We start from the raw sequence: 23631 nt of genomic DNA on the forward strand, positions 1-23631 counted from the left end.
GTCATCTCTGTAATGAGAGAGAAGTCCTGTAACCTGGTAGGACGCTAGTGACTTTACTAATGTACAGTATTGAAGTGCAGGGCTATCTTGTGAATGAATCAAAGGTAAGCAATGAGGATGCATGAGACTGATTTGTGTTCAATGGAAGCATCCTTAGCTAGCATGTGCTGCCCTGGTAGCATGCTCTGAGAAGTTGGTGACTGCTGTCCAAGATGGACACCTAGAGAAGCAAGCAGTGAGCTGGGATCACCAGTGACACACTCTGACTTTCATGTTGGGAATTGTCACCATCTGGTTTCTTGCTGACAAATGGAAGAATAGGAAACTGATTACCTAATGAGGTGAGACTGGATAATAATGACATGATACTAGTGAAACTTTCTGTCTTGTTGTTCAACACATGGTTTGAGAATTGGACTATTTGCTGTTGATATCAAGAATCTAATTTTTGCTGAACTCCCCCTAATTTTTCAATTTACTCAAATGTTCACATCACTTGGTGACAAGGAATCATTTTGTTACAATGAATATGTAATTTTCTTTAGTTGAAAAAGTTTGAAAGAATTTGCAACAATGTTTAACCCCTTTTTCATATTTTTATGTGAAATTGAAAGCTAAAATAAAAGGCAACAAAGCAGGAAATGTAAAAATTTCACTTCTGCACACAGTGAAGTCCTTGCATTTTTAGGGTGTATAGGAAAATATGCTGTGTCTAGAATTTTCTTTCAGAGTACTATGTGAGCTAGTTAGTCAAGTAAAATATACATTAGCCATTTCTACATTTGTCTTTCATATCTAAAAGTTAATTTGTCCATATTAAGAAGCTTTTATAGTTATGTAAAGCAAATCAGAACAGACTTCAAAAATAAGATCATAGGGAGAGTATATACAGGAAATCTGATATTAAAGAAGTAAAGGATGGAAATTCACTTTTATCTGAATCGGTAAAGAAGGAAACACTGGAATTAGCGTTTGGGGGAGCTCTTTTAATTAAAATTAGTGGGTCTGTACCTGTAGTGTTTCAAGGTCTCATCCCATTGAATATAAAATTACCTCCTGCATATTTCCAACCTCTGTTTTTGTAATGTCCTTCTTTCACAAAATATCAAAATGGAGTGATCTGTGTAGCAGGGGAAAATTTACACTTTGTGAATGGCTAATGAACAATTTGAAATAATACTTTACAACATAATTTATTACCACCTTAATGCAACTGTCTGAACTTCCTCTGACTGCTGTTTTTAATAAAGATCTGAGCCAGTTCAAAAGTAGAGGATTTTCTGAACTATGATCATAGGAAATAGCAGGATATACTCTTGCCTGCCTGTTGCTTTTTGTGCTGTCAATGTGTCTCCTCAGAGTTATAGGGTTTTATTTTGTGCTTTGCTTTCACTTCTCATTGGTCGTTTTTTTTTCTAATAAGCTTCTAAGCTTGTTGTGGTCATGTAGAGTCTTACTTACAAACTGCTTTTCCATGAAACCTTCAATGTTTGTTTCCTATAACATTCCCCACTTTATTGTGGATCTCTGGCTGCTTACTGCTATTCTTCCTTTTTCTTTCCCTCACTCGTCTTTCCTTCCCCTTCCCTTACCCTTCAGCTATCTAATTGCTTTTTACTTAATCTATATACCAAATTATAGCAAAAATTGGCTAAGTGTCAATTTCAAGGAGTTTCACAAAGTTTTCTCATGCACTTTTATGCTGCTCACTTCATTATGTATGCACCACAACCCACAGGCACCTCACTCACAATATTAAGTGCTCATTAGCAGGAGCAATATTCACCACTACCAGGACCTTCAGGGACTTCCAATGTAGATGCCATATTTAAAACCCAGCTGTACACCATGCCAAGCACGACCAGTCACAAATGGCCCTTCACAACACACATAATAGGAGGGAAACAAAAGATAAAGACTTTTGAGGGCACAAACATTGCACAGGTGACTCTTACTTGAAAATGTAAGCTCACATTCTTTAATGTATCTCAATTTTTTACACCATAATCTGATTGACAGTCAGTGTAACTACAGCCACAAGAATCTGTGTTTGAATTTACCTTTTTGCCAAGGGGTGTGTTTGTGGGATATTACTGGATTGGAACATTAACTAGTAATAATTTCTGTATTGGATTGGTTACATTATCCAATAATTAAGTTATTCTAAATTCCATTTTCTTTTGTTCATGTTTCACTGTAGACTTTATATAAATTCCATTTTACTCCAAGCTGAATGGTTTGACCAACTGCATCACACCTGGAATATCCACTTCACACATGCCTTTAAAATAAGAATAAGTTAGGGTTTAGGTTACCTTCTTAAAATATTTTGAAGGTGTCTGGCCTGGTCTATAACACTTGGCTACCTGCTTCATATTGCAGCACTGTATAAAGTTCTCGAGCTTTTATTGAGATACTTGTACGTTGTCTGTCAAAATTTCAATTAACAGAGTTTAAAGACAACTTTGTATTCATTATTTTGATGTCATTTCATAATTTGCTTAAGTTGAGCCGAATAGCTTTCATTTACTGTCATTAAGATAAAGTATTTAATTCAGTTTAAAATAAGTATTACTTTGACATTGTTCTTTGAGGTCGAGTGGACGTGAATGTGCAGGGAGCAACCCATGCACATTTTCAGTGCTTAACATTGTGGAAAATCGTGGTTAATTGTTGGTCCTGGGGTGGTCTAGCCTGCATATTATGCATAAAGTTGAAAACTTCAGAACATATGATACAGAAGAGCTCAGTTTTGGAAATTACCTTTTCACAGGTCCCAACAAGTTTTATCATAGGGTCTTAAAAGAAGTCGGTAGTAAGATAGTTGATGAGTAAGTTTTAACTTTACAAAACTCATTAGATTTGGCAAAAGTTTCTTTACGTTGGAAAATAGCTATTGTAGCTCCTTTATTCAAAGAGGGACAGAGGCAGAAAGAAGGAGACTATAAACGAGTTAGCTTAATATCTGTCACAGGGAAACTGTCAGAAGCTGTTATTAAAGAAATAATAACAGGGCGCTTGGTTAAGTTTAAGGTAATCAGCTGCAAGTCAACCAACAATTTCATTAGGAATTTTAGATGGAATTTCATTATCAAGAGAGTGATTAGAATGTGGAACCTATCCCAACAAGTCACTGCATCAGAGGTCAGATCAGTTTTCCTTTGTGTGAATCCAAGGAAAGCGATGGGAATAGACTGAGTACCAGGCTGTGCACTCATAGCATGCGCAGATCAACTGGCAGAGGTCTTCTCGGACATCTTCAACCTCTCTCTGCAGCAGGCCACTGTCCCTGCCTGTTTCAAGAGGGCCAACATCAGCCCTGTGCCTAAGAAGGCTCGTGCAGCATGTCTCAATGACTACCGCCCAGTGGCCCTAACTTCAGTGGTCATGAAGTGCTATTAAAGGCTAGTCATAGCAGTAATCAACTCCAGCCTCCCCACTACACTTGACCCACTCCAATTTGTCTATCAGACCAACAGATCCATGTCAGATGCCATATCACTTGCCCTTCACTCCTTCCTAGAACATGTTGACACTAAGAATAGCTACGCAACTGGATCCTCAGTTTCCTGACCCACAGGCCACAATCAGTGAAGATTGGGGAAAATATTTCACCCTCACTGAAACTCAACACTGGAGCCCGCAGAGATGCTTACTCAGTCCCCTACTGTACTCACTGTATACACATGACTGTGACGCCAAATACCAGACTAACGCCGGTTATAAGTTCGCTGATAACACCACTATAGTTGGTCGAATCTCAGATGGTGACGAACAGACTAAGACGGGAGGTGGAAGACCTGGAAAAGTGGTGCACTGAGAACAACCTAGCTCTTAATGCCAGCAAAATCAAGGAGCTCATTATTGACTTTCGGTAGGATGTTACTCATGCCCCCCTATACATTAGCAGCACAGATGTGGAATGAGTGGAGAATGTCAAGCTTCTGGGACTAGTCATCCACAACAAACTTTCTAAGACTCTTCATGTGGGCACACTGGTTACAAAGGCCCAACAACATTTTTTTCTTCCTCAGGCAGCTGAGGAAATTTGGCATGATGACAAATACCCTTGCCAACTTTTATAGGTGCGCCATCAAAAGCATTCTGTCTGGCTGTATCACTACTTGGTATGGCAACTGTACCGGTCAAGATCAGAGACAGTTGCAGAGAGTAGTGAACTCAGCTCAGACAATCTCACAGGCCAACCTCCCATCTTTTAGAATCCATCTACCAGGCCCGTTGCCAAGGAAAGGCCGCCGGCATTCTCAAAGATCCAACCCACCCAGGCAATTTTTTTACAATCTCTACCATTGGAGGGAAAGTACAGACGCCTGAATACATGCACCAGCCAGTTTTAAAACAGTTTCTACCCTACTGAATGGACTCACAAACTCTTAGCATTCGGCTGTACCTGTGTTTTTGTTTTTGCTGCTGTTAACCTATTATTTACTTATCTATGCTACTTAACTATGTGATCTGTCTGTATTGCTCGCAAAACAAAGCTTTTCACTGTGCCTTGGTACACATGACAATAAATTCAAATCAATTCAATTCCATTCCTTTCAACCAATTGTGAAGACTCCGGTTTCACGAAATGCACTAAATGGTTAAAATTCTACAGCTTTTACATTGCATGATTTCAGTCAAATTATACTGCTTAGACGGAAATTCTAGTCTATGAGGAACCAATAGCAATTTTATTTGATTTTTGTATCTGCAGATCCATCTACAGAGATACTCTATGCTGGCATTGAATATATTACTGAAATCTTGAGTGAAATTTTATTGCCACCTGCCAGTATATTTGTAAGCAAGACTGCACAGAAAAAAAGAACCAGTGATTCGTCCATCATTTTCCTACATATTCCCGAGCTGTTTGTGCTAGTTCAGTTGGCTGGAAGAAACAGGAATGTCACCTCTCCCTGCAATTCCACTTCCCTCTCTGGCCTCCAGCCCAATTGAAACTCACCTTTTATTCCAGCATCAATGGTCATAGTCTTGTGCTGCTTTCAAAGTAGGAAGGGAAAATTAAGCACGTGTGAGTCCTAAAACCAGTTTCCTGTCAAAAGATAAAACTTCAAAATTAAGTCTCTGAACTTTTAAAGGTGGGCTCAATACCATGACGACAGGAAGTCTGTTTCAAGGAGACAGTGTGTCTGGTGTAAAGGGAGGAAGGGTATCCATGTCTTGAATGTGCACCTCCTGGTGGGAGAGCAGTTGGAGTTGCTGAGCAGGGCTGGTCATAAAGACAGAGTCAGTGCTGTCAACAGCAGGCTCAAGGGGGTTTAATGGTGGCTTCTGGGCAGTGGAACAGTGACAGTGAGAGAGGGCTAGAATTCAGAAAAGGAGAGAGTTGAAAAGTCATGGTCAGATTTTGTGAGGAGTTAATTGAATCTTACAAAACAGGTGTGTTCAATAATGGGAGGGATAAGAGTCGGGATGTTCATGCAGACATTAATTGAATATGGGCCTACAGACAAGGTAAGGCATGTGAGTTTTATAAAGTCAAGGGTATTGAGAAAGTTCAAGGGTAACAGTAAAGTCATATGATAACATTCGGTGAGTCAAGGCTGCTGGGGTAAAGTTGGTGGACATGGGGAGGATTAAAAGTGTTGGAATATCTATGAAGAGTCATTTCAGGTAGAAGGGGTTACTGGATTTGTTAAATGGGACAAATCAAGGGAATCCTAATAATCATGATTCAACTGGATGACAATCATGCTCAGGTATGGGCTTCTCTCTCTGGTCACCATTGGTCTGGTCACAGCAACATTGTTCCCTGACTTTTGTGTCAAGCAAGGTCCAAGCAGAGCTAGGTGCTGCAGTAAGGGAATCTGCTGATGACCTAGGCAGGAAGGGATAGAGGTAGGGAATTGACAGTTCCATGACCTTTCAAGGGGCGTAGCCTATGGGAAAATATTGGACGATACCCATAACTTTCATCTATAATAAGTCTATGTGATTATGGGGAGAGCAAAGGTTGTACTTTGAAGAGTTCTGGAAATAGCCAAGGTTTTGTAACTCAAGCATAACTGTTGAAAACTTAGGGTGAATAGAGGGAGTAAAGATGATAATGGGTGAAACTTTGAGGATCCCAATTAGACTGTCATGCCTGAAAAGTGTGGAATGCCTCTGGGGCCAAGGTAAGGGTCTCTTGAATGTATTTAGGATGATGGAAAAAATCTCAAAAGTAGTTGAGGGAGAATGTTTTGGTTTGACTTCCATTTCCCAGGTTAGTGCTCCATTCTTCATGCATTTGGATTTCTCAACCAAGAATTCGTCTGAAATCCTGAGGGATGAACTTCACCATGATGGATGGGTTGAGGCCAATGTTTTACCAGTATGAGAGCTTCTCGTTGTTTGCTCCACTCCATCAACTACATTACAGCTCGTTGATGACAGGGAATACCCAGAGAAGACCTGGCTAATGGTACCAGTACAAAAGTGGCACAGAGGACAGATCCAATGTAGGCCATGCCGCAACATGGGCAAAGGTAAGGCAGATTGTTGGACTACTTAAGATGAGCTTCCACTGCTACGGCAGCTGAGGCAAAGTATTTCTGAACTCTCCAGAACAAGCTTAGAAAGATGCTGTCCTGCACAACACCGCTCCATAAAGTAGAAATGAATTTGTAAAATGGGAGATGGAGAAGCCACATGTATTCTCTAATGATGAGGAGGAAGATGCTGGTAACGCAAAAGGAAATAGTGAAGCTCCAGTGACAGATGCCAAGGTCATGATACGACATTAAGAGAGGGCCATCAGAATATCATCAACATAAGCTTCCAGGCCAAGTGAAGCACTGCAACATTTCTATGCACTATGACTTATTATGCTTTGTTGGCTGGAAAACCTAATCCGGAGTGGTGGGCCTATACATTTTTGCTTCATTGCGTTGTTCTAATGTCTACATTAAATTTTATATTTTCAACTTAACATTGCTAGTACTGTAATTGTGTAATCTAAAATAATACACATCTGACTTGCATTAAATGTTCCACATAGGCAGCAGTTCAATGTCTGTGCCACCAGGACCAATATGGTACTTGAATAACACTTCACATTCCTGTTACCTTAGACACCTGGAAAGAAAATAGCTGCACCCCCTTGACAGAAGCAAGACCATCTGCTTGCAACATTTGATGTGATATACGCTTGTTATTTGGCACTGATATGTTCATGTCTCACTCATATTTCACACATTTTCCTGCTGTGTCTGTCACCAGCAAAACATGCAACAACTCAGCCACATATTTGCTCAACAGAGGAATGATAATTGGGTGAATACTGCTGGGTTGCCGACTCCATTCATAGATACTCCTTAACATTTCTGCAAATATCAGACTAATCAGAGAGACCAGACTGACATGTGACACCATAAATGTTGCACCTATAGGTTCCTTATAGGTTCATATCTTCCAGAACTGATTGGAGATGACTCCAAAATCTTTGAATGCACACAACTACTATAGAAACTAGCAAAAATGTAACAAGTATGCTTAAAGTGGAATTAAACATATATTTGCAATTATGTTTTTTCTATATAATAGTGAAACATTTGTGCCATCTTTATGCCCTCTAGAACTACTTTTTTTTCTTTTCCTCCCACTGCCCCTCAATGCAGCATGACTTTGATAGCTGTGGTGAGGTAAGACCATTGAGCCTTATTGACTGTGACGATGTTGATGTCCATCCTCTAGACTTAGAGGGTTGTGGGCTGCTGAGGATTTCCTGGGAAGGTAGAGTTGAAGTCTCTTCAGCTTGATTGGCTAAACATGATGGTGTCACTGAAAGAGGAAAGGTGGAATAACAGGGCACAAGTGGAGTACCTGGAATGAAGACTGGGATGCTTTGCTGGAGCTCCTCCTCCCGGTCAGTATGCGATGACATTTCCCTGACTCCTTTAAGAGGAGGGGCATTCTGGAGAGAGCAGTCAAAGTGTCTCAAGACCTTCTCACTCAGTTATTATTGTGTGGACTAGAGTAATGAAATAAAGAACTGAGCTCTTATCTAACAGCCACTACACATATTGTTGAACCTCATTCTCCAAAACAGTCATTGCCCTTTACATGGAGGCAGTCAAGTAGCACATGCTGAAGCCAGGCATCAGACAGAACATAGCCAAATGTCTCCATCTTTAATTTTAGTCATGCATAGATTCTCGCATCTCTACCAGATGTTTGTTGCCTGTCACTGCATATTCAATATGTATCTATAGCCATACCTGACATATCATCCTATGCAGGCACTTCGAATCATTGAATCTCTAGAGTGTAAAAGAGGTCATTTGGCCCATCAAATCCACACCAACCCTCAAAGGGTTCCCAGCCCCCTCACCCTATCTCTATAACCTTACATTTCCCATGGTTAGACACCTGGCCTACACATCCTTGGACATTATGGAAATTTACCCTTGCCAATTCCCCTAATCTGTGCATTTTTTGGACTGTGGGAGGAAAACTGGAGCACCTGGAGGAAACCCACGCAGACTCAGGGAGAACATGCAAAAATCCACACAGTCACCCAAGGCTGGAATCAGATCTGGGTCCCTGTGAGGCAGCAGTGCTAACCACTAAGCCAATGTGCCATCCTGTCTGCAATATGCTAACCAGATTATGACATGGAACCTAATCCAGAATCAGTCTGGTCAATCTTCACTACATTCCCTCCAAGGCAAGTATATATTTTCATGAGTAAGGAGGTCAAAACTACTTCAAGTGTGGTCTCACTAAGGCCTTCTACATCTGGTGTAAGACTTCCTTGTTCTTATACTCTCTTGCATTTGCCTTCTTAACTGCCTGCTATGCCAGCATGCTTACTTTCAGTGACCGATGCACAAGGAAACTGAGGTCCTTATCACCCTTTCCCAATCTATCACAATTTAAATAGTATTCTGCCACTTTCTATTTCCTAGAAAAGTGGACAACTTTATGTTTATGTATGTTATACAGTATCTACCATTTATTTACTTATTAATTCAACTTCCCCTCTTAATCTGCCTTTTGGTCCTCTTTCGCTGAATTCTAAATTGATCCCAGGCTTCAGGCTTGCTATTTGATTGACCAACCCCTTTTTGGATATATTACTAGTCTTAATTCTTTTTATTAATCATGGTTGGACCATTTTTCCTGTTTTGTTCTTTTGGCTAGAAGGAATGTATAATTGGTGTATTGCATACATTCATTTCTTAAATACTAACCGTCACGTCTTCGTGCCTTTTAATGAAGTCACCTAGTCTATCACAACAACTGACCCCTTATATCTTTGCAATGTGCTTTGTTTTATGTAGAATCCTGGCTTTGATTGGACAATTCACTTTCTATCCCAATAAAGAAGTCTTAATGTCAATTTTCCGAAAGGAACTCTCACAATAAGATTATGAATTAATCCCATTTCATTGCACAAATTAAATCTAGGCTAACCTGCCTTGAGTAGTTTCTTCAACATATTTATCAAAATAACCATCTTCTACATCATCCAGGAACTCATTTCCCACAATATTATTGCATATGTGGGTGTTTACGAAGTCTAAAGGTGGACTAAAATTACCCATGTTTACAGAAATGTCCGTGTTGAATGAATCTCTAATTTCCTATTACTGTTTGGAGATCTCTAGATATTTCCTAAAATTGTTTTCTGCCTCTTGTTGCTTCATAGCTCTACCTAGAATGATTCCACACCTAGGTCTCTTGTGCCAATATCCTTTCTCACTATTGCACTAATTTCATTTCCCAATAATAACATCACCTCACCTTCTTTTCCATTTTGCCTTCCTTCCTAAAGATTGAATGCCATTTGATGTTCAATTTCCAGTCTTGGTCACCCTGTAGCCATATGCTTATAATCATGCAGCCATTGTATCCATATGCAACAATTTACAACATTGTTAATTTTTACCTTATTGTAAATGTTCAGTGCCTTGACATTATGCCTTTAGACTTTTTGACATTTCTGTACTTTTTTTTGAACTCCAGTCCTATTTGCTGCCAGCCCTCTACCTTTCAATTCTGCTTTCTACTTTTCTATTTTTCATTTCCATCTATGCTACTCTTCTCTCCCACTCTGGTTCCTGCCCCCTTACTAGTCTAGTTTAAGTATTATCCCACTATATTAGTAAACCCTGGCAGAGATATTGATCCTTATCCTGCTGGGATACAATCTATCTAACTACCTTTCCTGAATCAATATTACTGTCTCAAGAATCCAAATCCTTCCCTCATACACATTCCCTATAGCCATGCATTAATTCAATCTATCCACCTATTCCTGACCTCACTAGCACATGACACTGAGAGGAATCCTGGAATTACAGCCTTCAAGATCCTGCTTTCTAATTTATTTCCTAGCTCCCCAGAATACCACATCAAGGGCAAAAACCAACATTTATACTGCATAAGAGGAAAATGTTAATTGGTTGGCAAATGAATTTTGATCAGTGGAGGTGTAACCATAGAGAATACATCCATTAATACTGATTGTCAGCCAGGTTTTGTTTAAATTTTAAACCAACATGTTGACTTTGATAGGTGATGACATATTTTCCAAGAAAAGAACCAACAAATACAAACATACATCATACAAAATGTGAACAGCAATAGACCATTCTTTCCCTCAAGGTGAAAGTGAGGACTGCAGATGCTCGAGGTTAGAGTTGACAGTGAGGTGCCTGAAAAGCTGAACTGTGGTATTGTGATCTTCGAGTTAAACTATCACCATTTGTCTCTCCAATCTGACTATGGCAACTTTTGTTTTTACTGGAGCACTAGCCACTCCCAGTTCCACAAAAAGAGGATGATGATGGAAATGCAGAAATAGGTTAGGTAATGTGGGCTCACTGGGGCCAGCTGGTAAGGACTCAGGGACTTGTGTTGGTCTTCAAGTCAGGCAAGGGTCACCCATTGGTTGTCCATTTCTCCAGCAGATCTCTCCATTTTGCATGAGCTGCTCATGGTAGGAGGGGACCACCTCACTCTCAATCATAAAGACTGCATGCATTACGGAGCTGGTGGTACACATGATGTGACCTCCACCCATCATTAGTTAAAATACCAGTGACAATAGGATGCCCACATAAGGGATTCAACTGGCTTTCAAGCAGAAAGATTATCTACAAGGACTATAGCCCCAGATATTATTAGAAATGTCTCTACTCTGCTTCTCCCTGCTCAGTTAAATGGGCCTCCATTGTCTCCGCCTCCAGATTGGGTGAGGTGAAATTCTGCCTATGCTGTGTTAGCTGGGATTTTGACCACAGGACTTGGTGTAAACAAATGTTTGGTAAATCTACTAAAGGAGATAAAAGAAAGACAATAGCATGTAAAATTCCATTCAGGTATTATAGTGCATGAGAATGGAGGTTTAATTTATCAAAAATCACAGCAACTGTTGGACCAAACGACCTTCCTTCTCCCTATATTCAGTTAACAGGGATTAAATATTAACAAGACATATATCAGGACAAAATATTAAGACTGCAAAAGAAAACACCATTAAACACAAGTTTATCTTCTAAATTGCAAAGTGAGTTTTATGCGTCATGTACCAAAGATGCTTCATAGATCCACACTGTTAATACATTGTTAGGACATGGATAAATGTACCAAAGATGCTACATAGACCCACACTGATAATACATTGTTAGGATATGGATAAACATACACTGCGACAGCAAACTCCACATTGGGGATTTCTATATTATGAATACCAGTACTGTAGACTTTATCAAATATTGCCTGCAAATTTGAATAGCGCATGTGCATAGGAAATCCAGAAACCTGTGGAGGAGCAGAAGAAAAATAATGAATTTCCATGGTTGATGTCTAAATTATTTGTGAATCAAAGTATTTCTTCTTACCCAATAAATTAAATTTAATAATTTAAACATGCAGAAAGATTCATATGGGGGTGACCTACACACCATTTGACTTAGCAACAATTGGTTGATATTTTGAACATCATGTACAGCTAGCTTATGGAAACCCAGCAGTTTTGTTATAAAACTTGGATGAATAAAATAATGCAAAGCTGTATTTAGTCAAGTTATTATATAATATTGTCACACCACTCTGTACTTAAAGAAAACTGAAGTAGTTAATTGAAGTTGTGAGTAGAATACAAGTATGTTACAAAATGATTCATGTTAATATTTACATTATGCGAGCAAATAGGTGTGATCACACTTATCCAGCTTGCTGTCATATCTCTTCAACCAGTTTTCCTTCATTCATGTATTTGATATAATCTGATTATTGATCTACTTGTGTCCTCAACCCTGGAAGTGAATTCCACAGTCTTGCAACATTCTGTAAAAATATTTTTCTTTTTCTTGGTGCGAAGTGTATTGAATTTACTCTTGTACTTCTGTCTGTTGTTCTTTACTTACTAACATGGAAACATCTATTTCTAAACAGCTTATCACATTCCCATTTTTAAAAAGTTTTATTAATTAACATTGCGTTGTTCCAATGAAAAGTAACCAAAAGTCTTTCTATGTGTTTCTTGAAGTATCTCCACAGAGGCAATTATCCTGTCACCAAGTCACCCTTTATTTACACATGGAAGGTCCTTGACACTGATCCAGTTCCTCTGAGCCAGCTCTCAGAGTATCCCTTATTGGTAGACCTCATAAAATGTTCTCCATCATCCAAACATTGCACAAGCTGACAATACCCCAAATGGCAGTCACATATATTAGTACAAACTCTTAATTGTAGTATTAGTTGTAGCATACTTCTGGGAATCCTCATTTAATTGCAACCGTAATTACACATGGTTCATGCCCAGCTTCGTGAAGGACAGCTCCCTTCCCACTTTTAGTATAAATCCTCCAAGTGAAGCATTGGATATTTATCCAGTTGCGAGAAAGCAGTTTACCATTTGTTAAAAATCTCTACAAAGGCAAACCAACCTGTCAGGCTTTACAATTAGTACAACCAATGCTGCCCATTCTGTCAACTGGGCTGGTTTGATGATTACTTCGCTTTCCAGCCTTCTGATTTCTATCTCTACTTTTGTCTGAAATGCAAATGGCACTGGGCAGGCCTGCAGAATGGTGAAATTGTTTCCTGGTCAACATGCTAGATGGCCTTGGCTCCTTTGATAGTTCCTATGCCTTCCTGAAAAACTTCTGGGTATTTAATTAGCACTTCATTCAGGCAGCCATTTTCTAATTGAAAAATGTTGAGCCAATCAAGGTGAATCTTACTCAACCAGTTTTACCCCATCAGGCTTGGGCCTGAGCCTTTTATTACAATCAGTGGAAACTGAACCAGCTGCTTTTTATACGAGACCAGAATTGAAGTTGTACCCTTTATCTGAAATGGTTCCCCATTGTAGGTTTTCAGTCTGGCCAAGGTATTGCACAAACCTAAGGGTTGGAGCCCAGAGAAAATTTTGTTAAAAACTGGCTCTGCGATGGCTTCCCCCTTTATTGATCTATCTTATAACCGGGTCTCCATTTAACCAGACGTTTAGTTTGAATTGGTTCTGATTTGGATGTTGTTCAGCAATCTAATTGCTCCAAACCAGATGTGGGTGGAGTTTCCAGGGTGTGCACTCTCCTGGATACCGACCTATGAGTTCTCTTACTCAGTTTAGATTGGGTGGAACTCTTTTGCTGTCTCGGGTCCACACACCAGTAGCAACTACAATGGCTTTTTGGCCAGGATCCTAAAGAAAATTTTAACCATAGTTTCCTAGAGCAATATATCATGGAGCCAACCAGGGAGCAGGCTGTGCTGGATCTAGTAATGGGTAAGACAGAGTCAATAAATGACTAGGAAGTAGTGATCATAACATGATAGAATTTCATTTTCAGTTTTTGTGTGAGAAACTTGATTTAGAAATAATTTAACTTAAAGAAGGACTAAAGTGGACTGAGCAGTTAGATTAGCAGAAAAGACAGTAAGCGAGTATTGGCAAACATTTAAGGAGGTAATTCATAACTCCCAGATTGTAAGAGAGGATAGACAAACTAGGGCTAACCAAGGAAGGTCAGGAAAGTATAAAGTTAAAAGGAAAAATGTTGAAGAAGACAAAAGCCAGTGCTAGCCCTGATGACTGGGATAAAATCAGAACCCAGCAAAGAAGAGCTAAAAAGACAACAAAGAGAGAGAGGGCAAATGACAGGAATATAAAAAATGACCGTAAGGGCTTCTTTAAATACTTAAAAAGAAAGTCAAAAATCACATGACATCAGGTTATAGTCCAACAGGTTTATTTGAAATCACAATCTTTTGGAACCACGCACATGATGAAGGAATGTTGCTCTGAAAGCTTGTAATTTTAAATAAACCTTTTAGACTATAACCTAGTGTTGTGTGATTTTTGACTTTGCCATCCCAGTCCAACATCAGCACCCCCACATCATATAAAAAGCAGTAAAGTAGCCTCTTGGAAAATGAATCTTAAAAGATAGTTATAGAGAACAAGGAAATGGCAGAGAGTTAAACAGATTTTTTATTGTGAAAGATACTTCAAACATCCTATTAATACTAAAGGATACAGGGGGGAGTACCATCACTAGAGGTGTAGCATTAGACAAACTAATGAGGCTAAAGGCAGATAAGTCCCCTGGTCCCAATGGCTTGCATCTTAGGGTCCTAAAAGAAGTAACTACAGAGATAGTGGATGTATTGGTTGTAATTTTCCAAAACGCTTTGGAATCTGGGGAAGTACTGGAGAATTGGAAAGTTGCCAATAGGCAACCCCTATTCAGAAATGGACAGAGGCAAAGAATAGATAACTATAGCCAATTAGCCTAGCATGTATTGTTGGAAAAATGTCAGAATCAATGATTAAGGAAGTAATAGCAGAACTTTTGGAAAATCATAACCTAATCAAGCAGAGTCACATGGCTTTATGAAGAGAAATCGCAACTGAAAAATTTAGGAGTTTTTCAAGGAAGTTTCAACCAGAGTGGATAGAAGGGAACCAGCAGGAACCAGAAGAACAAGGTACCTCAGAAGATGTTAAGTCAAAAGGTAAGCTCATGATTTTGGAGGTAGTATATCATGTGGATAGAGCATTGACAATGGGCAGTCAACAGAAAGTGGGAATATGGGGTTCTTTTTCAGGTTGGCAATCTGTAACCAGTGGAGCTCCAAGGGATCAGTTCTGGGACAACAAATGTATACAATGGACATTAATAACTTGGAGGATGGAAATGGATGTATTATAGCCAAATTTGCAGATGACACAAAAAAAGTAGGTGGAAAAGAAGGTTGCAAGAGGAATATAAACAGTTTCTGAGGAATATTGATACGCATTTGTAAGGCAACATTTGGTGTACTGTATACGACTGTGGTAACCCTGCAATATGAGAAATGTTATCAAAATGAAAAGGATGCAAAAAAGATTTACAAGGTTGTTACTGAGACTGCAGAGTTTGAGTTATAAGGACAGACAGGTTAGGCTGAGACATGTTTCCTGGAGCATGGAAGGCTGAGAGGTGACCTTATAGAGATTTATAAATTCTTGAGGGGCATTGATAAGGTATATAGCAAGGTCTTTTCCCTAGGGTAGAGGAGTCCAAAACTAGAGGATATAGGTTTAAGGTGAGAGGGGAAATATTTCAAAGGGATCTGAGGGGCAATATTTTTTCCACACAGAGGGTGATGCATACGGAACAAGCTACCAGAGGAAATGTTGGAGGCGAATACAATTGCAACATTTAAAATACATTTGGACAGGTACAGGAATGGTTTAGAGGGTTATGGGCCAAATGCAGACAAGTGAGACTAGTTCAGTTTAGGGAACCTGGTCAGTATGGATGAGTTGAGTTGAAGGGTCTGCTTCTGGGCTGTATGACTCTGACTCTAAATGGGCAAATAGTTGGTAAATAGAGTACAATATGTGAAAGTGTGAAGTTATTTTTAGTTTTGAAGGGGGAATGTGTTATTTAAATGGAGTATAACTGCGGAAATTTGCAATACTAAGGATTTAGGGATATTTAAGTATGAAACACAGAAAGCTACCACCCTGGTGTTGCAAGTAATCAGGAAGGCTAATGAAATATTATCCCTTATTTCAAGGGTATTGGAGTACAAGAATAGAAAAGTCTTCCAGTAACTGGACATGGTGCTGATGAGATCACATCTGGAGTAGTGTGTGGAGATTTGGTCCCTTTATTTAAGGAAAGCTATCATTCCATTGGAGGCAGTTCAGAGAAGGTTCACTGGGATGATCCTAGAATGGAGGAATTATCTTACGAGCAAAGGCTGAACAGGTTGGCATACTACTCATTGGAATTTAGAAAAATGGACTATCTCATTGACATAACAGGATTCTTAAGGGCTTAATAAGTAAATGCTGAGACGATGTTTCCCCTGGTGGGAGTGTCGAGGGTCGGGGCATAGTCTCACAACAAAAGGGTGCAAATTTAACACTGGGATGAAGAGGTTTTTTTTCCCAAAGGGTTGTGTATATTTAAGGCTGAGGTAGATAGATTCTTGATAAGTAGGGAGATCAGCGGTCACGGGGCAAACACAGGAAAGTGGAGATGAGGATATAGGTTCAGCCAAGATTCTATTGAATGGAACAGGCTCAAGGGGATGAACCGTCCACACCTCTTCCTATTTCTTTTGGTCTTTGGGACAGTTCTAAAGTTGTGCAATCAATTATTTGGGTGTCTGTCTACCTAATGCCCCTACTCTCAGCCTACTTTTCTCAGTCTCTTGACTCAAAAGCCACAAATTGTGTAAGCATTCATTTCTTAGATTCTTCTAGTATTCCAACACGTTTTGTTCATTTCTCTTTAACTGTAACTTTTCCAGTAAGTAGAGGACTGGCTTGGATATACTGGATTGAATTTTGTGATGGCTGCAGCAAACAGGTTGGAAGGCAAGGAGGGGAGAAATAGGGATGGGATGAGCTTACCTGGAAAGCTAACATTGTGATGACATCAGTTCTGGATTTTATAAGCAGTGTAAAAATTGCAAGGCAATAACTAGCATAATACGGCAGCATTGCAATTTGAATTACTGAGCAAGGACTTACCATGAATTTGAATAGACCTCATTTAATTTTATGGGAGTTTAACATAAATCACATGGGGATCATGCACTTTCAGATCCTTGCCTAGTTAAAGCTGATGGTACTGAGGTAAACTCTCTGAACACTTACAGGAAGGCAGTCAAGGAAAGTGCTGGGAGGAAGTCAAGAAGGGGAACCTGGCAAACAGTAGCAGTCAGAAGTGTTGCATTGATGAGAAGGGGAAGCGCAGAGCGGGTGATAGTCTTGCAGCAGGGTTTGTCACAAAGGGATGCTGCAAGGATAATGTGGTGGGCATAAAGAGATTGCTGTGCTGATGCCAAGAGTGGGAAGATTGAGCACAGAGGGGAATGCCGCATTGATGGCAAGGATGGGCACAATAGGAGCATAGGCATGTGCTCAGTGGATCTAACTTGCATAGGGCAGATAATATAGGTCAAGGGTCATCACTAGGGAAAACCAGATGGCATGGGTCTAGCACATACAGTCTTTGTAAACATATGCACTAAACAATAGAGGTTCAGAGGGCTTCGATTGCTGACTGAATAAACTGAAGATTCTCCACCAGAGAAGCAACAGCGGCTGCTTATATTAGGGATAATGTGCAGCAGAGTGCTTTCATAACTTGCCTCAACTATCTGTAAATGTCTAAGCACCAGTATTGATGGAGTCCATGGCTCTTTCGGTTAGCCATCATCGAATTATCTGCCATGCTGTAGGATGAGATGAGACCCCAGAGGCTTTACCGTAAACCTAAAACCTGCCATCATGAGGATCACATTCACAAATATAGTGCAACATCTTCAGCAGTGTTTTAGAGTCTTAAACTTAACTATTCCTTTGAGGCATAAACAAATATATTCATTTTTGTGACAGAAGAAATGAAATAATTTTTCACTAGTTTTGATGCAGGAAATCAAACATTGCTTGAAATTAAAGATTATATATTTTGACTTGGCAATAATTCTTAATATCATATTAGCATTTAATAACTTAGTGCTCTTAAGAGCCCACAAAGTCATCTCTTGCTCATTGTTTCACATCTCCAAACTTTCCCAATTTATTGTCTTTCCAACTCATTGCCTTGCTAAAACTGCCACTTCTCCCAACACACTATTTTCATACTGAATTCTTTTGCTTACCACCTATCCAAACTCTCCTGTTCACTGCTTCTCCCCACTTAGCAATTTCCTACAAAATCCTCTTGCTTACCACCACTCCCAAGAGCAGCTGCTTCTGTAAATCTTTGTATCTCCATGAGATATCATCAGTCAAGTTGAATGAATGAATTAATTAAATACATCAATAATGCCTCAGAAATAAGTATGTGTGCCCAGAGTTCTCAAGTCCCGCAAAAACTACGCAATGATTTACAGTTAATCATACTCCTCCCTCTAGCAGTAGGATGGAAAGACACTCTCAGCCATGCTAACTGGCTGACCACTAAATATCAGTAGTCAGGATACCATACCACATTCATCACCTCCAGCAATGGTTAAGGCCATAACTTCCAATGCAAGACAAACAATTTCTGAGACAAACAAGGTGCTACAATGGAAGAACAGCCACCTTCATAGTTGGGATACTACCATTCAAAGGGACTTCCAGGGTATCACTGCTGCCTCACAGTACGAGGGATCCAGGTTTGATTCTACTCTGCGGGGAATGTCTATGTGGAGTTTGCACATTCTCCCCATGTCTGCTTGGGTTTCCTCCAGGTGCTCCAATTTCTCCCCACAGTCCAAAGATATGCAGGTTAGGTGGATTGGCCATTCTAAATTGCCCATAGTGACCAGGAAATTGGAGGAAAGGTGGATTAATCATGTGAAATAAGTGGGTGGCGCTGTGAGGGATCCTCTTGGAGAAGCAGTGTGGACTCAATGGGCCAAATGGCCTGCTTCCAGTCTGTAACTATTCTATGATGCTCTGATACTATAACAGTCTACCACTCTGCTCTCCTTCAGATCAGCGGGATTTCTAAGACATTGGCCCTAGCAGACTTACAAAGACTCCAGGAAGCATGATCCTACAGTACTCACTATGGAAATTGAAACTTGGAGCAAGGTGTCTCAGCCTGGACCTGCTTGAGTTCACAATCAAGGCAATCTAGAGCCTTCTATCACCTTTGCTGAAGTTAGTGGAAAGCACCTTGTAGGAACAGTAGAATTCAAAGTGGTTATATTATTAGTCTACGGTATTAGCTGGTAGTTTTGAGTTTGTATTTTCAGACAAAGGATACTAATGAAAGGATACTAAGGAAAATTAGTGAGCATACAATTGTGGTGAATCGGGAACTGTGGTGAAGTTACTTGTGTTATTGCTCATGAATTGTTTGATCACATACAATCTGGCAGAAAGGGACTGCCTATCTTGTAAACTCCCTTCCTCTTCAAGTCCCTCAATATCCTGTCATACACCCTTCACTCCCTCAGACTGTGCTTCTCCTCATCAGTAACTGGAACTATTGTCAAATAAATTAAGGTGGACACTACTGTTTGGATTGTTGAAGTCCAGGATTTTTGGGCTGGCTTGAAGCTGAGCACTTAATAAAACCCTTCCTCAATTAAATTGTTAATTTCACTCTTACTGAAAAAATAAAAGATTTGTGTGTAATTTTGCAATGATCCCAGACCTTCACCTCTGGAGACTTGATTAATTCAAGGAAAGACTTACATTAAAGATAAAACACCCTTCGTGATATCTGGACATCCAAAATATTTTATAGATAAATGCATATAGAGTAATAGAGTCATTGAGATATACAGCACGGAAACAGGCCCTCTGGTCCAAATCGTCCATGCCAACCAGATATCCCAACCCAATCTAGTCCCATCTGCCAGCACGTGGCCCATATCCCTCCAAACTTTTCCTATTCATATACCCATCCAGATGCCTTTTAAGTGTTGCAATTGTACTAGCCTCCACCACTTCCTCTGGCAGCACCACTTCCTTTGGCAGCTCATTCCATACACGTACCCACTCTGAGTGAAAAAGCTGCCTCTTAGGTCTTTTATATCTCTACCCTCTCACCCTAACCCTATGCTCTCTAGTTCTGAACTCCCCCAACCCAGGGAAAAAAACTTTGTCTATTTATCCTAACCATTCCCTTCATGATTTTATAAACCTCTATAAGGTCACTCCTCAGCCTCCAATGTTCCAGGGAAAACAGCCCCAGCCTATTCAACCCCTCCCCATAGCTCAAATCCTCCAACCTTAGCAACATCCTTGTAAATATTTTCTGAACCCTTTCAAGTTCCACATCTTTCCGATAGGAAGGAGACCAGAATTGCACACAATATTCCAACAGTGACTTAACCAATGTCCTGTACAGCCGCAACATGACCTCCCAACTCCTGTACTCAATATTCTGACCAATAAAGGAAAGCATACCAAATGCCTTCTTCACTTCCTATCTACCTGCAACTCCACTTTCAAGGAGCTGTGAACCTGCACTCCAAGGTCTCTTTGTTCAGCAACACTCCCAAGGACTTTACCATTCAGTGTATAAGTTCTGCTAAGATTTGCTTTCCGAAAATGCAGCACCTCACACTTATCTAAATTAAACTCCAGCTGCTTCTCAGCCCATTGGCCCATCTGATCAAGATCCTCTTGTAATCTGAGGTAACCTTCTTCGCTGTCCACTACACCTTCAATGTTGGTGCCATCAGCAAACTTACGAACTATACCTCTTATGCTCACATGATATAAATAACAAAAAGTAGAGGACCCAGCACCGATCCTGGTGGCAATCCACTGGTCACATGCCTCCAGTCTGAGAAAAAACTCTCCAACACCACCCTCTGTCTTCTACATTTGAGCCAGTTCTGTATCCAAATGGCTAGTTCTCCCTGTATTCCATGAGATCCAACCTTGCTAACCAGTCTCCCATGGGGAACCTTGTTGAACACCTTACTGAAGTCCATATAGATCACATCTGCTGCTCTGCCCTCATCAATCCTCTTTGTTACTTCCTCAAAAAACTCAATCAAGTTTGTGAGATATGATTTCCCACACACAAAGCCATGTTGACTATCCCTAATCAGTCCTTGCCTTTCCAAATACATGTACATCTTGTCTCTCAGGATTCCCTCCAACAACTTGCCCACCACTGACATCAGGTTCACTGGTCTATAGTTTGCTGGCTTGTCCTTACCACCTTTCTTAAACAGTGGCACCACGATAGCCAACCTCCAGTCTTCTGGCACCTCACCTGTGACTATCGATGATGCAATTATATCAGTAAGAGGCCCAGCAATCACTTCTCTAGCTTCACACAGAGATCTAGGGTACACCTGATCAGGTCCTGGGGATTTATCCATCTTTACCTGTTTCAAGACATCCAGCACTTCCTCCTTTGTAATATGAACATTTTTCAAGATGTCACCATCTATTTCCCTACATCATATATTAAAGACTGTTGTAATATAAGAAGCTACGCAGCCAACAAGCTTCCAAAAACAGCAGTGTGATAATAACCAGATATTGTTGTTTTATATTGTTATTTTAATGTTTTATAAGCATTAGCTAGCATACCGTCCACCCGAGAAAGCAAATGGGGCCTTTGTATAATAGTTCATCTGAAAGACAGCATCAAGAACTGTAGAACAGACCTTTATAACTGTGCTCTTTTGTCAACCTAGATGTTGTGCTCTCGTTCCTGAAGTGACATTTCAACTCAGTTTGCAGAGTAAAGAACAGATACAAGAATGTTCCTAACATAGCCATAGTTATAAATTACCCATTTCAATTTTTTTGAAATAAAAATCTGTAAGCAATGAATCTCAGCAAAATTTTATTAAAATCTGCTTGACAGTCTCACTTGGAAGCCAGAAGAATGATTAGATTAGATTAGATTCCCTACAGTATGGAAATGACTAATAGGAAAATTACATATTGATGCAGTGTTTTGCTGTTAGAAGTCAGGAACCTGAGATGAATTGAAGAAGCAGAAAAGAGATTCCATTTTGTACAATCATGCTAATATCAGGTAACTAAAAGGAAACAGCTTCAAACTCATATTAGAAATCTAAGAAGCAGAAAAGAGATTCCATTTTGTATAATCATGCTAATATCAGGTAACTAAAAGGAAACAGCTTCAAACTCATGTTAGAGATCTTCAGATTAATTAACTCAAAATTCATACTCATTTTCAAAAGCAATTTGCCTACAGTTAATTTTCTACAATTTAGAATATAATTACTATATCCATTCCCTAATACTGACTTTATCTCTCCCTTTGGCAACAGTTTGAGATCAAGCCAGTCTGTTCATAGGTTTGATGTCTCATTTGATCCTGAGGTAAAGGTCCAATGTTAAATTCAAGACATTTCTAACACCACCTATATCCATATCAGTAATATTGATCAAATTTTCCCCTGTCTCAGCTTATCTTCTGCTGCAACACTCATTCATGCTTATGTCAATTATAGTATTGACTATACCAATGCACATCTCCCACATTCTACTGTTCATAGGTTTAAAGTCATCCAAAATACTCTGTCCATGTCCTAACTCATACCAAGTCCCATTTCCCTATAGCCCTGGTGTTTGCTGACCTTCTTAAACAAGCTTTAGGTCATTTGGACAGCTGTCTCCACATGCTGCTTGGTGTCATACATTGCTTTTTAATGCTCCTATAAAATGTCTTGGGATGTTTCATTTGGTTAAAACTGCTACACAAGAATAAATGGTTGTATTGACAATTTCACAAGTCAGTGATGTGAAGATTTTAATTGAAAAACTAGTATGTTCTAAGAGGTAACACAAACCTTGAATTCTTTTAATAAACTCTCTAATCCTGTGCTCTGTTCTTCACTTACTGAGCGACCAAGGTTTTGTTCAAGTAGTGGAAGAAAATTTTGAAACACTCCAGTGCAGTAACGGTTCCAGCGTGTAGGGTGGTGAGCTCTCCATTCCATGATTTTGTTCTTCAATGCCCATTCAATTCTAAACCACAGCGAATAAATAAAGAATAAAGCATATGATAAAACATGCTGTACAAACTTATGAAATAGGAGCAGAAGTAGGCCATATAGGCCCTGGAGCCTGCTCCACCATTCACCATAACCATTCTGCTGATCTGATTGTATTTCAAAATCCACATTCACATCTAACCCCAAGCATTCAATAGCTTCAATCATTTTCTGAGACAAAGGATTCCAAAGTTGCACAATTCTATGAAAGAAACAAATTTACCTCATTTCAGTTTGAAAAGGGTGACACCTAATGTTAAAACATTGCTCTCAAGTTGTGGACTGGTCAATACCCTTTCCACATCCACCTTGTCAAGACCATGCAGGATCTTATAAACCTATATTAAATCATCTCTTGCTCATCTCAACTCCAGTGAAAACAAGTCCAGCCTGTCCAACCTATCGTTCATTAGACAACCCATTCATTCCAATTGGCATTTGGTCAAACAGCCTTAAGTTCACAGGAAAAAATTTAAATGTTCAACACAAGAATGGGTTATCACTCCAATAAATTAATTTGTTTAAGTGATAATTGCATATTTAACATCAGATTTCTCCATACAGATAAATGTCTTTTTCAGGCTTAGTTCAGCGAAAAGGCCAGCATTTAACAGAAAAGATTATCTATACAGCACCGATTTAGCCAAAATAATCTATAAACTCACCCAC

At 39.6% G+C, this 23631-nt stretch overlaps 1 protein-coding gene across 1 annotated transcript in view; it reads right to left on the reverse strand.

Moving 5' to 3' along the window:
- Positions 1-11466: 11466 nt before the first annotated feature.
- The window catches only part of LOC140463271 (coiled-coil and C2 domain-containing protein 2A-like), a 128575-nt gene continuing 116410 nt past the window's right edge, over positions 11467-23631 (reverse strand). Inside the window, exons 17-19 of the mRNA XM_072557028.1 lie at positions 22759-22936; positions 11602-11775; positions 11467-11472 (exon numbers count right to left, since the gene is read on the reverse strand). Coding sequence (XP_072413129.1) covers positions 11467-11472; positions 11602-11775; positions 22759-22936 — 358 coding nt within the window. The remainder of the gene's footprint in view (positions 11473-11601; positions 11776-22758; positions 22937-23631) is intronic.

This window comes from Chiloscyllium punctatum, chromosome 38, assembly GCF_047496795.1.
Source record: "Chiloscyllium punctatum isolate Juve2018m chromosome 38, sChiPun1.3, whole genome shotgun sequence".
Lineage (NCBI taxonomy): Eukaryota > Metazoa > Chordata > Chondrichthyes > Orectolobiformes > Hemiscylliidae > Chiloscyllium > Chiloscyllium punctatum.